The 17,758-nt window shown below is 43.9% G+C and overlaps 1 protein-coding gene across 1 annotated transcript in view; it reads right to left on the minus strand.

Annotated features, from left to right (window-relative positions):
- Positions 1–17,758, minus strand: part of Tmem131l (transmembrane 131 like) — a 142,235-nt gene that overhangs the window by 18,664 nt on the left and 105,813 nt on the right. Inside the window, exons 17-26 of the mRNA XM_021157333.1 lie at positions 16,824–16,965; positions 15,817–15,926; positions 14,712–14,784; positions 12,772–12,899; positions 11,087–11,229; positions 10,174–10,360; positions 9,546–9,731; positions 8,510–8,659; positions 7,602–8,224; positions 5,120–5,268 (exon numbers count right to left, since the gene is read on the minus strand). Of these exons, the coding sequence (XP_021012992.1) occupies positions 5,120–5,268; positions 7,602–8,224; positions 8,510–8,659; positions 9,546–9,731; positions 10,174–10,360; positions 11,087–11,229; positions 12,772–12,899; positions 14,712–14,784; positions 15,817–15,926; positions 16,824–16,965 (1,891 nt within the window). The remainder of the gene's footprint in view (positions 1–5,119; positions 5,269–7,601; positions 8,225–8,509; positions 8,660–9,545; positions 9,732–10,173; positions 10,361–11,086; positions 11,230–12,771; positions 12,900–14,711; positions 14,785–15,816; positions 15,927–16,823; positions 16,966–17,758) is intronic.

Here is a 17,758-nt window from a genome sequence, read left to right on the forward strand (position 1 = left end):
GAGAGAGGGAGAGAGGGAGATGGAGAGAGGGGGAGAGAGGGAGATGGAGAGAGGGGGAGACAGGGAGAGAGGGAGATGGAGAGAGGGGGAGAGAGGGAGAGAGGGAGGAAGAGGGAGAGAGAGAGACTAACATCCAAAACAAAGTAGGCAAAGGATATCAACTTTGAGGAAGAAACAGAAAAGATGAAAAAAGATGAGTTTATCCAGAATATTCCATAATTAAACAATGTGCTTAAATAGATCCGTGTAGATAAGCTTGTATCTTGTATTTTTTTAAAAGAAAGCACATGTGTTTATAATAGTATGTTTACATTCATGAATACCACGTCATGGCTGGTAACAGGTTACTAGAACATGCTTGCCTACCTAATTCACAGAGTTTGTCCTTTCCAATGGTGGGATTTGGGATGGATGATTAAAAAACACTTCCCTCTACCACTTAACTTTACACACATACAAAGTGGAGGAAAATCGTCTTTCCCTAGATAAAATAAAAAGATAACACAGCTGTTTCCACCCAGAAGTAGTCCTGGATCCAAGCCCCATCACCCAAATCGACAACACCCCAAACAAAACACCCTTGTTCATCTATCGCATGCCCAATATTTTGCTAACTGGCCTAGGGGTATAGCTCAGTGGTAGGGCATGTGGGGGCCTTGAACCCAACAACAGAAGATTGTTGACACAAATGATGCTTCAGGGAGAATGAGGCCAGCTCATTCAACTGCCACCCAGGAGAAAGTCACCTGGAGTCACCCTCCTAGAAGGCAGCCTGACAACACTGAGGAAGCTGAACCACTCAGTCCTGCCTGCAGTCATCACAGTGAGTCAGAACGAGTCATCACAGAGTTATTTATGAAGTGAAGAGGAAAGGCAGCCTGCAGAAGGAGGACAGAGTAGCAGCTTCCCACTCAATACTCAACCACATGAGAAAATCAGGATTACAACTTTTATATACACGCAATTAACTCTTAACTATACTCTTAACTATATTACACTAAAAAAAAAAAAGCTAAAGATCTCATTCAAAAAACATTACATTTTAGCTGCATGATACATCTTTTCCCCCTTTCCTTTTCATGTTTCTGTGATCATAAATTGCTTTTCTAAAACAAACAAACAAACAAAGCCCTTAAGAGAAAATAAAAACCCAGAGCTAAGGCTTAGTCTATGGCTTCCAAGCCAGGTCTTCACCCTCCTTGTCAACAGAGAGAGCTAGTTGTCTGTCCACAACAGATTTCTAGAAGCGATGAAGTCAGGCACTAAGAATGAGCAAGAAAAAAAACCTGCAAACTGCACACACCGAGGGTTGCTCCCTGAGTGGCCGTGCTCACTGAGTGACTATGCTGAGTGACCGTGCTCACTGAGTGACTCTCTCTAATGCACAGTGCGGTGCAGAAAGCTTCCACTGACCTGAAGGAACAAACCCACAGAATCAGGACACAAACACCGAGGCAATGACCAAGGTCAGCCACATGATGGCACCAGAATATCTACCTTGCAACCAAGGGCACATCCTTGGGTCCCAAAGTCCATTCTGAATGCCCCAAATCTTTGGTCCCACAGTCTGCTAAGCAAGCTGCCAACACTGCGTGTAGATGGTTGGAAGCTGCACAGACCCAGAGTGTATGCAAGCACAGGGCTGATCAGGGGCAGTGAAGCCCTCAAATGATTTGATGGTTGAGATGAATGGGAGAAAATATCAAACCAAAACAAAAAACAAAAACCTCATAATGAAGGGCCAGCATACACAAGGCTCATCTGGCACAGAGTGGGGCTCTGGTACATGTGTGTGGCAGAGGGAGCTAGCAGCATCACCTCTGCCTCTCAGGGCGACATGAGACCACAGGAACCTTGGCGTCATTGGCTCCATACTCAACTCCTAAACGTGGTTTCTGCTTCCCTTCCTGCATCTGTTCCTCTGCCTCACATGCACCCCTACATCACCTAGTACTCAGGCTTAGGCCACACCTTTGCTCATACTGTAGAGAAAGTGTGACGGCTGACCTTGATTGTCACTCTGACCTACATCTGGGATCAACTGAAGCCACAGAAGTTGGGCACACCTGTGAGGGATTTTCTTGATTGGATCACATTAGGTAGGATCCCCTAAATCTGGGCCATACAATGACAGACAGCCCACATAAAAGGACATGGGGAGAGGAAGCTCTTGCTCTCAATCTTGCTGGTGAATTCGTCTATTCAGACGCTATACCCATATTAAATTCAACTCCTTCAGGATTCCAACAGACTGAAAACCAGCAGCTGTCAAGGAGTCCTCTGGGACCCCAGCACCAGATTAGGATGGAAGGGACATTCAGTCTCATGGACTAAAAAAATTCCCGGATTCTCAGACTGCACTGTGACATAGCCCTTGTTGGACTACATAGACCACATCTGGTAAGTCAGTCTAAATATAAGGGCTGGAGAGATGGCTCAGCGGTTAAGAGCACTGACTGCTCTTCCGAAGGTCATGAGTTCAAATCCCAGCAACCACATGGTAGCTCACAACCATCCATAAGGAGATCTGACACCCTCTTTTGGAGTGTCTGAAGACAGCTACAGTGTACTTACATATAATAATGAATAAATAAATCTTTTAATAAATAAATGAATAAATAAAAACATATACTATGTATGTGTATACATATGCATGCATGTGTATATATTCATAGCCTCATTTTATCAGTTCATATATATTCAGAATACATATATGTATACATACATAATGCATATGTGTGTATGTATATAGAGAACTCTGAGTAATAAAGTCAGGCTACTACAGGTCCAGCTCCATAGAGGTAACCCCTATTCCTAACTCCTGCCTGGCAGTCTCAATATGGAGAGCCCAAGAGCCTTCTTGCCCATGTTTCCCTGTGGGTGCCTGCCTTTCAACCAGATGGGCTCCCTAGACACTCCCAGGTGTCGGCCCTGTTGGGTCCTCTTGGAGATTCTGCAGTGCTTGCTGCCTGCCTTCTTTGACCTTTCTGTATGCTATGCTTGTACAAGATGCTACTCCCTCCAGGGCTTTCCAGAACCCTGTAGGCCAGCATTAGTCTTGCTGCTTGATTACATCCATGTTCCTGTGCCTTTCTCAACCCACTGTGGAATGTCTATGGTTTACTTATTTACAGTACTTCCATTTAATTTAAGCAAGAGTCATGCTTGTTGTGTAAGGTTGAGCAGCCTGGAATACAGAAATAGCCAGGCTCACTGACTATCTCATAAACCTTCCTTCTGAATAGTTCTCCATTAGGCTTACACATACATAGGGTGACACAACAGGAAATGGATAAGGTGACATTAAGACAATTAGTTCCTTTTAGATCAAACATTATGGTCCAATTTTATAAGAATCTAATTTTTTTTAAGTAACCAAAGTAGAACCAAAGGAGTTATCAACTTTCTAACATTTTTTCTGCATTATATATTAGTCATTAAAGATCTCTTTAAGGGCCAGACACTGTGGCATATGCCTTTAATTCCAGCACTCAAGAGGCTGAGGAAAGAGTTTGAGGCCAACCTGGTCTACATAGTGAGTTTCAGGATAGCCAAAGCTATCTCCAAAACAAGACGGTTAAGAAAAAGATTGTTGGGGTGTATCCTAGTGGTACTTATCATCCATAGGTTCTGGGTTTGATCTCCAGTGCCACAGGGACAGACAAACAGACTCACACACAAGACTGCCCTCTACCTGGAATGATCACAGTTAAAATTCGCTTCCACCTGCCTTTGACTATCCCCACCTTCCAAGTGTTTTAGATATTACTATATCTTCAGTAACCTCTTAGGTATTACTATATCTACTAGGGTTTTTAGTATTTGCAATCTGGCTTTATTGTTGCTGTTTAGTTTTAGTTCTGGATATAGAATAAGCCGATGCCAATAAGAGACCTTGAATGCAACTTCTGCAACCCTGACCCTTCACGTCTACTTGGTGGGTTGTCATTCACCTGGTTTCCTCAGGACAAGTTTACAGGCTCATTTTCATTTAAAAATGTCTGCTGTAATTGCATCTCAACTTGACAGGACAAATAGTCTTTGCCCACATTTTCATTCTCTCAATGACACCTCAATGTTGTGGGCGGTCCTGATGCTGTTTGAATTCTGATGTGGCCCTCGGACAAGCAGTCTATCACATACTCTGGATCTCATGTGAACCTTCTCCCATTTATTGGTCAATAAAAGCTAGAACCTGTGACTGGGCAGTGGAGGGGAAAGGTGGGACGGGAGGTCTTGGAGAGTGGGGGCAGGCGGGTAGGGAGAGAAGTGAGAGAAGGAAGGAGAAGGGAGGGAGAAGGAGGAGGAAGGGAAGATGGAGCAGAACCATGCAGCTAAGAGAAACTGCAGGTAGGAAAGGGTCTCATAGCTGGGGAATACATTAGCATCGTGCTAGAGCTGCCTAATCTAGGCGTATCACTTAGAATAATTGGATTATGTAGGTTTTTCGTACGGGATTATTGGGATTGGGAATTTCTGCACCCATTTGCTGACATTATTTGATCCCACAGAGATGTCTGAAGCAGGCTGAAGTTTGTGTTTCTGGTTTTCCTTGCACTGGGCCAGCTTTATGCCTCAAGTTTCATGAATCATGTAGAATGCGCCTTTGCCTGTCATGCATCAGTGTGCTCACACCTACAGAGCGGGCCGCTGTCCTCTACCAACTGAAGTCTTCCCTCACTGCAGGAGGATTTCTTCCTATTACATTAATAATAACTTTTCTGATATCTTAGAGAAAAGAAAGATGATAATAGTTATAGGACAAGAATAGGTAAGCAACTCCTTCAGACCACTGTGAGGAAGAGATGTCAGTACTAACTAGATGGAACAGGTTCTGGGCCAGTTTGTTCTACAACTCTAGCTACGAGTTAACAAACACACAGCTCATGATTAGCTCTCCCAGAGAATGAAAGCGACCTGGGGTCACTACAAACCACGGCGTACAATCTCACGCCTACAATCAGAAGGTAAAGCTTTCTGAGCAGTCACACCACAGCTTTGCTATCACCTACAGACAAAGAGCCATACTCATCAGAGATCTCTGTCCTGCCTGCCTGCCTGCCTGCCTGCGGTGTGTGCTATGCTCTTTTTACTAGGACCGAGAATGAGGACTGCAGACCTCTGCTGAAGCTGCGTCCTGCTTCTCAGAGCACGTGTCTTCTGGAGATGCCCTCTGCGTCTTCCTCACTGAGGACGGCTCTGCGTCAGCGGCTCTCACAGGCTCAAAGCTGTCCACTTCACTCCTGACAGGCGCTTGCTGCTTATTTCCTTCAAGAAATAAAAACAACTCAGTTTCTAGTATTCTTCCATTCGTATTCTCCAGAGTTAAATGTTCTTTCATTTAATTTAATGAGACTTAGGCACAATCATTTTATAACCACGATTCTCCAGAAACTGACTTTGTTTACAAGTGCAAATATACTTACATAAAAGTTCTCCAATCTTTAAAAGATGTCAAAGCGGGGGTGTGTCACTAACATTATTGTAATTATGTAATTATTCACAGTATTCCAAGGGAGGAAGCCTGCTGTCCACCAATGGATGACTAGAATACTGTATGATGGGGCTACATTTAACACTACCAAACCCAACACTTACATTAGTTAGCAAGATTTTTTTAAAGTGGGATTAAATTCCTGCTTAAAAGACACAGCCTGAGGAACCTTTATACTAAATGAAGTAAACCAGGCAGGAAGGGAAACTTAATGTAGTCACAATCAGACAGACAAAAGGGAGAGTGAGAGGGAGCGATTGGTGTTTAATTTACTACTTAATAGACACAGAGCCATTGTTTGGGATGATGGGACATCCTGATGGTAGACTGAGGGGATGGTTGCCCAACAACTTGAATTATAGTGCTCGTTCCTTTCAGAGAACCTCAACTATTTTTTACATCAGCATAGCCTTTATGGAATAGTCAAAATTCCACTTAAGGATTCTGCCAAATGCATAAAGCTCTTTAGAATTAGCTTAGAGCTTTTCCAGACCTTTGCTTCAGTATCAACAAGTGACAGTAATGACATTTGCATGGTTTGAACATGGGTCTTGGCCCCCAGGCTGGCTATTGGGAAGGGCAGTGGATATTTAGGGGCAGGCCTCCTGGGAGGTGTTGAGATCACTGGAGTGGGTCCTGAGACTTGATCTCTTCCCCCTGCACAAGTTTTTCTGGCTCATGATGTGGGTGTATTCTGCTGAGGCATGCTTTCTACCTTGCTGGCTGAACACCAATCAGATGCTAAGACAACAGGCCAGTTGACTTGGGACTAGAAAATCCACAACTCTGCCCTGAATAAATTTTTCTCTGCAAGTTCACACTGTTTAAGAGATACTTCACTGCAGTAACACAAAGCTGGCCAACAAGTACTAGCTAACTGCTAACATCAAAGCCTGACTGGTATTGTAGCATATGCCTTTAATTCCAGTACTCAGGAGGCTGAGCCAGGTAGATCTCTGTGAGTCTGTGGCAGCCTGGTGTACAGAGTGAGTTCCAGTCCAGTCAGGGCTACCTAATGAGATCCTGTCTAAATGAAGAAACAAACAGAGTTTCCCCAACAGACACAGGAATGTGCTAATATACTAATTAGAGAAAAAGGGAGGAGGGCAGAGACGAGGTAGTGCAGGCTCTTCTGTCAGAGGCTGAGGCATCAACTAGGGTATACTGATGATTTCCTCTATGCTATATGTCAATAGCATCTGTGTTTCTTCCAATAAGAGATGCTATTAAAGAAGCAAGGCCGTGGAATAGGAGATGCTGCAGCTATTAGAAAAGTGGAACTGGGTGGTGGTGGTGCACACCTTTAACCCCAGCACCAGAAGGCAGAGGCAGGCAGATCTCTAAGTTCAAGACCAGGTCTACAGAGTGAGTTCCAGGACAGCCAGGGCTACACAAAGAAACCCTGTCTCAAAAGAACAAACAAGCAAAAAAAAAAAAAAAAAACAAAAAAACAAGAATTAAAAAAAAAAGAAAGAAAGAAAAGATCTATTTAGCTAGGAACCCTGTATAGGGTGGCTACTTGTTTTTTGTTTTTTTTTTGTTGTTGTTGCTTTTTGTTTTTTTAACAAAAAGCCTGAAGCTGAGAACTATTTAGCTGTAGCATTTTACAAAACAGGTGCCTCCTGTTAGAACTCGAGTTTGAATTTCAATATTTGTGCCTTTGCTAAAATTGCTCACACAAATCAGAGGTCCCAGCTAGGCACAGTAGCTTTCCCCTGTGACTCTATGACTCAGGAGGATGACTGAACAGTCCTGTGGTAAGTCAGACAAGAATCTGAGGGCTTGAGAGATGGCTCAGGGGTCAAGAGCACTCACTGCTCTTCTTGAGGTCCTGCGTTCAATTCCCAGCAAACACATGGTGGCTCATAACCATCCGTAACAATATCCGATACCCTGTTCTGGTGTGTCTGAAGACAGCTATAATGTACTCATATAAATAGAAATAAATAAATCTTTCAGAAAAAAAAAAAGAATCTGAAGAGAGAGAAAGAAAGAGATGGGGAGGGGATAGCATCACACTGCTCTAAGGTTACAGGGGAGACCAGATCTCACTGGGAATAGACAAGACACCACAGGAGAACCACCATCGCCGAGTGACCAAGATTACCATGTTTCCTGGAAACTTCTGGCAAGTCTGACTGAAGGTACTGAGGTGGGGTTTTGGGCAAAGTACTTTCAGGTGGCTTCTTAGAAGTCTTCTGTGGACAGGGCTCTTGTTCCTTGAGCTCAGCCACATTTTCTGAAATTTTACTGTCAGTTTCCTTAGGAAACATACATGTGTGTACTCCCTCCTTCATACTACATTCTGAAGAAGTGTTAGTGACAACTGTGTTTTTCAGTGAGCTTTCCTCTTTGTTCAGTACATTTTTGGGAAGGGTTAGATTCTTCTGCAAGCTGCCATTGATGCCACTGGCATATCTGAGGCTGACCCAGTTCTCACTGAGGACATTAGTGCAAATGTCTTCCTTGGCCACAGTCAGGGAGCTTGCCAGGGTCACAGTCTGCTTCTCCTCAGTGGTAACGTTGGCACTGCTGGCCGCAGATGCACTGGGCTTCTGTTTGCTGTAGTAGAAGGAGCATTTATGCTTCTTCTGAGAATGACTATAGGTGGCCGGGCTCCTCTTGGCGGCATTCTGCAGCCTGCTCAGGGGTGGGCCCACTGGAAGGCAGCTCTTCCCTCTACCTTTGTCAGATGGGCTGTATGTGTCCAGGAAGTTCTTGCAAGTGCTTCTGAATACAAGAAGAAATACATTTAGTATGGATGCAAAGTAAACAATACACAAGGAGCCATTGGTGGCACCACTGAGTGGTTCCAGCTCCCCCCACCTTTCAAAGCCCCATGAGTTCTCTGCTGACAGCCACCCACGAGCCACGCCCTCACACAAAGTCTAAGAAAATAATGCAGCTGTTCACACAAGCTACAAAAGTGTGGTTAAAACCTCTGTTACCTGCAGAGGAATCGGAAAGGAGCAGTACGAGGCCACCCTCGGCACACAGGGGAGGGAGGCTGCTTACTTGGGAGGATGGGAACTGATCATCGCCACTGGATCACCGTTCTGCTGGGAAGAGGAGCTGCCGTTTTGCCTCTGTCTTGTTTTCATGAATTCCATCAAAATGTACTGTGCTTGTTGGAAGGCTATTAGAATCACACCCAGCAGGGACAAACTGGGGAGAAGAGAATGCCATTCTTTACTGTATGGCTCTGAACAAGACCCACTATAAGCCAGGCATAGTAGAACACAGCTACTCAGAAGCTGAGGCAGGAGGATTGCTTGAGTCCAGTTTGGGCAACATAATGAGACTACTTCAAAAAGAAAAATAAAACAACAAACAAGAAATACTCCTAAAACAACGCTAAAAGACTTTTATCTCATTACAGAACAGCGGTGGATGAATCCCAGAAAGCAGCTACAGATACGGTAATATATTTCATTAAATGTATGATGTAAGCTCTGATATTTCTTAAAGATTACAAAATAAAAAGCACTCGTTTTTTGTTTGTTTTGGTTTGGTTTTTGGTTTTTCCAGACAGGGTTTCTCTGTCCTGGAACTCACTCTGTAGACCAGGCTGGCCTCGAACTCAGAAATCTGCCTGCCTCTGCCTCTCAAGTGCTGGGATTAAAGGTGTGCGCCACCACTGTCTGGCTCAGTTTTTTTAAAAATGTGCAAATTCATAAGGTTGACACGGTAATTCAATGTTTAAAAGCATTTTCCAAATAAAGTTACTGTTAAGGGATCATTGTGGTCTTGTAATGTCAAATAGTCACCGGCTGAGCTAGTGAGACCATCAGCTCTCAGCTCTGCCTCTGTGGCTGCAAGAATGCATGTGGAACACAACCATGAACTACACATCAGGTCCTGCAGCCCTCCCAGGCAGCTCCTAAACTCTTCCTACAATTCCCATTACTGTCTGACTCTCACATGCCAGAGGACTCAAAGCAATAAAACTGCCTGTCCATTCTTACACTTGGGCACTTTGTATCCCAAGTGAGTCTGCAACATGACTTTACTACTGTGCCTGAGAAGCAGGATGGGAAAGGTAGTCGTTTACCTGACAAAGAAGACAGTGAGCCTCCAAAAGGACTCCTCCCAGCTGGGACCTGGAACCACCTCTGCACACAAGGGCAGCATGTGGTGAGGGAGGGTCACATTGAGTGTGAAGTGGAATTCTAGGTCTGCTGCAGTGACCAGCGTCAGCTCCCGGATGACCCAGGAAGAGGTAAAGTCTGGAGTAAACCTAGAGAAAGTGGTTCCATTATTTACTGATTTCAGGGGTGAATGGCCCATTGTTAGGAATATTTATTGGTTTTAACTCTCACTTCAAAGCAGAATAAGAATAAAAGCCAATGGTGGCTGAGGAGACAATCCTCAGGACTGGAAAGGTGGCTCAGTGGTTAACAGCACTGGCTGCTCTTCCAGACCTGGGTTGCATCCCCAGCATCCGCGTGGCAGCTCACTACCGTCCAACTCTAGTTCCGGTGAATCAGATACCTTCTAGCCTCCGTGGGTATCAAGCACTCACTCAGGGGCACAGACACACATGCAGACAAAACACCCACACAAAAATTATGTTTTTTTTAATTAAAAACCCCAAATATCCATACAGCAGCCTAAGAAGTCTTACTATTGTGCTGGGTATCTCCCCAGCGGAGCACCGTGAACTGACGCCCAGCACTTACACGATACTGATGTCTCGGGATGTGTTTGGGCTCAGTGAAAACGGATGGCAATCTAGCACTTCAAATCCATAACCCTGGCAGTTATACCCATTGATTTTCAAGGATGTCACAGTTATGGGAAGAGGTCCGATATTCTCAACTTTGAAGTTCTTTGTAATAGATAAAATCTGCTTGCTGTCTTTCAGTTCTAGTGAGGAACACAGTATTTTAGTTAGTAGACATAAACTTCAAAACTAACTTTAATAATTTACTGAATCAAAACGTTATAAAAGTGTGAAAAGCTGAACACAGATAAAAGGCAGATTTCTACCTTGTTTGTAGAATCATTTCTTATTCTATCATCTCTAGATTTTGCTATACAAGGAGGAAACAATAAAGATACAGAAGTCTAGATTCTTCTCACATGACACTTTAATGCTTTTTTCTCCCAAGAGCCTAAGAGTTTGGATACTACAATGTATCTATCATGTACCCTGAGACCCTGGAACTTTCACTCACACTGAACCAGGGATGAGGAAAGAGGGTCTCATGTATCCCAGGCTGGCTTCAAACTTGCTATGTAGTAGCCAGAGATGGCCTTAAACTTCTGAACTTCCTGCCTATACTGCCCCGGTCCTGGGATTACAGCTATGTTCCACCATCCCAGGGTTTACATACACCTTTGCTTTAACATCACAGTTACTAGACACAGTTCAGATATGATATCAAACCTCGGGAAATAAATGAAAGCATATTTTATATTGGGAGTTTTGGGACAGAGTCAAACAACTTAAAAGGTAACTGTAAAGTTATTAACATAATCTAACTCGATCTATGGTTTCTGTATCAATCCTTAATTCAATCACTCCAGAGAACTCTACATTATCCAATGAATGAAGAAGCCCATGCTGCAGTGCCAAGCCTGTGAACTCACGTCGATGACAATCCATCAGGGTGGACTCAGGCACCTTAAATCGGAGAGAGCCTCCTGCACCAGGAAGTCTTCCTCCCACTTTCAAGAGCTCTTGTGCTCCAAATCCTTCCACACCAACCATGTCAACGACAGTCAAGTTATTCCTACAGGGAAGGGAAACACAGCAGCATCACCCCAGGCCTACGTCAACAGAGAAACTCAACTTACCTGGCACTACTCCTACCCAGCAACAACCTCTTCCAAGTGTGGCATCTCCTGCCTCTCACAGATTAAGATGCCAACTGGCAGCAGAAGGGGTGAGTGACATCACTCTCCAACTACCCATCACCAAAGCCAGTTCAGCTTTCTAACAAACTGGCATTGGGGTGATGGCCATTCACCAAGACACAAAATGGAGTGGTCAACCCAGATGCTAACAAACTTGACAAAATAATAAAACTAAGTGAATTAAGACGTTTTCATAGTGATTGTATTTCAGAAGAAATACTGCCTTATGGGATGACCCTAGAAATAGAAACTCCAAAAATCACGTCCCAACTTACATATAACTAGTCAGATTCTTATTGATGCAGTGGTACAGACTAGTACTTATCATTTGTTAATGGACACCATGCTTGCTAAAGATGGAATGCTATGTGGACAGTTAAAGGATACACACAAGACTGAATTTCCAACACCACGATGGCAATGCCAGAAGCAGGGGAAGTTATTGATATATCGAATTATGCAAAATGCTCTGAAATATGTTTATATCTCTGAAGTTTGGTTAGCAACATAAAAGCCTTTACAAGTAGCTGGTTTATAGAAAATACTCTATCAATAAAGAAACCATCAAAAGTAAATGAACCACTATAAAAACCTTAACATTAAAATCTAGGTATGTAAAGTTTACTCATATGCTGACTGAACCCATTCTTCAGAAATAGGTTTTAAATGAAGCATACGACTCCACAGGAAGTTGGGGAGTCTCTTGGGTCAGAGCTTATGAGCAAAATGCTCTGGTCTTTACTTTAGCATCCTTTCTTTTTAGCCTCATTCAGCTGCAAAATTTTCACTGGTATATTAAAGGAAGCCTCCAGTAAACTTCGGGCAATTGGTGTGATCCTAGAAAAGTCAATGAAAAGTAACTAGTGTTACTAATCCAGAGTGACATCTGGGTTACATTTGCTCACCACTACAGAGAACTTCAAGCCAGGTCTACTCTGTAACCTTTGCAAGACTCTCATAAAGACTACCGAGGATGGAAAAGTAAGAATGAATGCAGTTGTCCTGCTGAAGGCCGCAGGTAGTAACTGTCATCCAAGAAAGAACCGAGCCAGTACGCCTGCCCAGTGAGGCACTTTTTCCACTGTGCTTGGGGCTACAGAGCCTAGAGGCAGGCGGTCCAAATCTACTCATGGGAGAGTCTACAGCAGTGTTGCAATTATCTTTATTGCTAAAGACAACTAAGTAAATGTGTGTGTGCCTGTGGGTTGGACTCTTCTGGGAATGTATCAGACTAGGGGCTGAGTGAGATATGCTCCCTTCTGGAGATGCTAGCTTACTAGGGGAGGGGCTACACTTACTAGGGGAGGGATTAAATGAGGGTCCCTCTCTCCAGCCCCCACCTCTTCCTAACCTACCACACAGTACCATCACTACACTCAGAGAAGTATCAACGCTCAGTGAGAAAGAGACACACCTACCTGATCAGGATGAGGGAGGTGACTTTGCCATAGTCTGCTGGTGTGAACACAACACCAACCCTTCTCGTTTCCAAAGGGTGCAAGTGCACATGAAGAGCTCTCAAACTGGACTCCTCAGAAGGTTCGCCCTGCAGGTCACAGAGGACGCCATTAAGCATCTCAAACCCGCAGAGTGGGCTTCACTCCATCCTCACCAATGGATTTTCTTCCCACTGCTTGTAATGTGCTAGACAAGGACTATGCTGCTGAGCTCCACCTGCTCTGTCAACCTAGCTGAACCTTGCTGAAGTGTTCAAGCTGACACACGCTTCCTACACCTTATCTGAGAAACTTGGGTAACTGCAGAACAATCTAGCAGGACACTGCAAAGTGGATTTGCCTCCTGGCTTAGATGGAAGTTGGAGTTAGAAGCCTTCTATACCAAATGCCTTGACTATGTAACAGTAATCAGAAAACAGATTTTCTCTGCTTAATTCTATAGCAATTGAACAAGACCCCCCTCCTATGTCAGACAAGCATAGATTGTCTTTAATAGTGAATTTATATTTTTATAGAAACCATCTGCAGGAACTAGATTCTCTAGTTAGGAGAAAGACCACTTTTTATTCACATTTGCCTTTATCCTCTAGTGTTCCTCTGAATCAATAGTGTCGACTGTTTTATGAAATTTTTCTGCTGCTTTGTCCAGCTCATGAACAGTGACTGGGTCAACAGGTCTAATACATAGTCTGCATGGTAACTTGGTTCTCTGTGGTTGGCTCTACCCTTCAAGCCTGCTGCCATTCCCTGTGCTACCTTGGGGAACAAATGGTGAGGGATCTGGGTCCATCCAGTAGAATTATAAATCCTGAGAGACAAAACCTTGCTTTATAAATGTAAACAGTGAACAAAACCCTGCCAATCTTCAGCATTAAGTCTGTAATAGCAGCAGCAGCAGCAGCAGCCTACTAAGTGTTCTTCTATGCCAGGCATGGATTATTTAGCCCACATAAACACCAGGCAATCTATTTTATAAACCTTAGTGAATATTTAAAGTTTGTTATGAAGGCCAAAGCTAGGATGAAAGAGCTGCTCCAAATCACCAAGGCAGACGGAGTGCAGCCCGCACTAGCCAGCTCCATGCACCGTAACAAAAGACAATGCGCTTCCACAAGCAAGTCAGCAAAATTACAATGTCAGACTTCCCCTTTTTATATAAAAATAGCTTTAAGCTCTTAAAAATATTACTTTCATTCATGTGCATCTGTGTTTGTCCTCTTGTATGTACATGCACCACGTATGTGTGAGTGCCTACGAAGATGAGCTGAAGCCATTGAAACCCCTTGGATTGCAGTTATAGGCAATGCGAGCCATCTGAGTATCACAGGAATCTGCTGATTATTCCAATCAAGACATGTGAAAACTTTTTGTTTGCTTGCTTGCTTGCTTTTTTCAGACAAGATCTCTCTCTACAGAGCCTTGATTGTCCTAGAACTCACTATGTATAGACCAGGCTGGCCTTGAACTTGCAGAGATCTGCCTTCCAAGTGCTGGGATTAAAGGTGTGTACTACCACACTGAGTGCACATTAAGAACATTTCTAAAATGTATCTCCTTTTTCCTTATAAAGCACTAAAAAGGAATGCTAAGGGATTCTAAGAGATTTAGAAATTAATTCTTAAATTATTAGTTGTATTTTGTTTTGTTTTCATAGTTATGATTCAGTTGGTCTTTCTTCTTGTGTATGAATCTAATCCATCATATTATATTGATGCACAGGCTAAACTAATCCTATAGCACCATGTAATTAAAAACAAACAAACAAGCCCTGTTACATATGCTTCATGCCCAAAGAAGGAAAATAGAGCCTAGAACATACAGACACCAGAAAACAGTGCTAAGGCCAACTGTTTCTGCAGCAAGCAAGTCAGTGTATTCAATGTCTGAAAATGTCCTCCTACCTGGTAAGGGCAAGCTTTCGTGAGCTGGAATTCACCAGTTGAGAGATTAACCATCTGCATATCTGTGCCAAACCTACAAACAAAACCCAAAACTCCAGTGTTCAAACCAGCATTGAGATCAGCAACCGAGTAACACATATGAGCTCACCACACACTTACTCCCACACTTGACCTCATCCTACAGCCGATCCACCTCAGCCCTCTCCATGCCTACTTGCAGCTGTAAGGGCCAGGTAAGTACTGCTCAATGTATGACGTAGGCAGCCCAGAATACAAAAACCCCAGAGATCTACATAGAAAACAGTGCTGTTGCATCCCCTTGGCTTTACTAGGAGAGTGAGCGACTCTCAACCAATGGCAGCTTCATGCCTGTGAGAACTGGCAGTATCTGGACACACTGGGTAAAACGGCTGGGGAAGCCTTGCTGGCCCCAAGTGAGCAGAAACCAGCAAAAGTATGGAAGGACCTCTAGTACTGTTTGGTCCCTGCTTCCTCTAAAAGGCAGCATCTGTGATCAACAGGGCAACAGTTGAGAAATCCCAAGATCAAGTTTGCCACCCACTTTCCTAACCAAGAGGAGGAACACCCCAAATACACCTACAGCTCCACTCTAGTGGTGTTGCAGGCAGAGTTCATGCTTCACCATCTCATCCTGGTACCGCTGAACTCCACTCACTTCTTGCTCTTGAGACAGGTGCACCACTCTGTTGTCCAAGCTAGTCTCAAACTCATGGCCCTCCAGTCTCAGCCTCTTAAAGTAGTAGGATTATAGGCAGGTTCCCCTGTACCTGTCATTAAACCCACTTCCTGTGCTTCCAAAGATCATCTTAATTTAAAAGATTCTCAACTTAGAAGTATATGAAAATTTGTGATAGTTTCTTTAGTTCAAGAAGAGAATGTTCCATTGAATGATAGACCAGGCACAGTGACAAAGAAGGTGTCACACAAAACAATACCAAGATTTCCCTCAAGCCACATGCCTCAAGGGACTAGGCTCCCAGGTACTTAGGTCAATGGGCTCCACTGTGCCACCACACAAAGCATGGGAGAAACTGAGTCTTAGCAGTGATTCCCAAAGGCCTGCGCAGGGCGGGGAGCTTCCTACCATTTGTGGAGCAGGCGCACTGCGGCTTCAGGTCTCGGATATAGGGAGAGAGGCAGCAACTGCAGGGAGACAGGCTGGGGAGACGGGTTCCTCACCACAAAGTACTTCACCTAGATGTGAGGAGAGGAGGGTTAACATAGCAGCCTCTTAAATATTCCTGCCAAAAGAGCATACAGTCAGTTAGAGGAGAAACAATGTCTAACAGTCAGTGAGTGGTTCACCAAGCCACACATTTGTCAGAGGAGAGGAGGAATGGCCAGAAATGTGTGCCACATTAAACACTGAGGACTCTTGGGGTAAAGATGCTTGTCATCAAGCCTCATTGAGTAAGTTTAATATCACATGGTGAAAAGACAGAATTCACTCCCGAGAGTAGTCCTCTGATGGCCACGGGACACTCATGCATGCACAGTTAAATAGATAAACATAAACATGTAATGAATCCTGTAAGGGGCAGTTGGGCATTCCTTCTTGAACTTAAAAGTTAAGCCAAAATAGCAGCAAGGGAGCCTCAGTGAGCACAGGGCAGTGTGAACTGTGACTTGGTATGCACTGTCCTCAGTGTGTTTTCCTTTGCCTTGTCCTGTCACCCAGACTAGGAGACACAAGCCCATGAGGGGGAAAGCCAACACACTAAAGATGATTCAACAGCCCAGGTGGCATCACAGAGCAACCTGGCTCCCTCTAGATTTCCTTCAGCTCAGCATCTCTCCACGACACAGAAACCTATTTCAGCAGGTGTAGACCAAGTGTCTTCCAAATATTCAATACTCGCTCATCTCAGACACTGTCTTACAAAGTTCATATCCAATTAACATTTCTCTGTTAAAGGGATATGAACTTAGTTCCTCTTCTTGTCCCTGTGACATCCCTATTCAGTGTCATGATCATTAGTGATCATTCGTGAATTTCAATTAATTTCTTCTAAAACAAACTTCCAAGTATAAGGACCTGAAAGCCACAGGGTTGGCATCACTGACAAAGGCACCCAGCTGCACTATCCTTACCGCACTGTTCCTGAGGGCGGTGGCACTGAAGTTCAACACAAGGTTGGGTTCCGGGACCACACGAGGCAAAAAGGAGACAAACGGCTCTGTCTCCTTGGATTTCTTTGCAAATGCAAACTGAGCCATTCCCAAAACATTTCTTCTGTGTAATTGACAAAGAAAAAAGAATAGTAATAATAAGTGCTTATGAAAACCACCTCAACATTTAGGGGGAAGAGGAAGAAGGAAATTCTAAATACCCCCTATAAGGAACAGAACTCTTGGAAAACGGCTTTTGGTAGGATTTGGAAAGACAGAGTATACAACTGATCCTAGAGGCCTGGTGATGTCATCCAGAGTTGAGCATATGTTCTACACACCCCAGGTTCAATGTCTGACATTAAACACATACACAAGCACACATAAGCACACACACTCAAACAGAAAAACCTGTTTTACTGGAAAGCAAGCAAGTGTTCAGAGAATGGCTATTTTGGTACCACATCAGGGACACACAACTGCCCTGAAGGACAGCTACAGTGAACTTGGAATTCACTATCAAAACTAATAATGATGGGGCAGGGGAGCAGGTTCGGCAGAGTGCATGCTGAGTGTGAGGGACTAAGTTTGGATTCTTGGCAGCCACAGAAGCCGCTGGGCATTGCGAAAGCACACCTGGGGCTCTGAATACCAAAACATGATGACCTCCAAGTTTAGTGAGAGACTGTCTCAAGGAGAAAAGGTGGAGAGAGACAGAGACACTACCCTACCACATCTTCCTCAGGCTTCTGCATATGTGAACAGGTGTGTACACATATACTCTCACACATGCATCCCACTCACAAACTGACAAATGATGACAGAAATAAAGTACACACATAAATCGGAAACTATGATGATGCTCAAAGGTGGCTTTAAAAGCACAGTATGTGGTAACAAAGGGGACTCACATGAAC

The sequence above is a fragment of the Mus caroli genome, chromosome 3 (assembly GCF_900094665.2).
Source record: "Mus caroli chromosome 3, CAROLI_EIJ_v1.1, whole genome shotgun sequence".
Taxonomy (NCBI): Eukaryota; Metazoa; Chordata; class Mammalia; order Rodentia; family Muridae; genus Mus; species Mus caroli.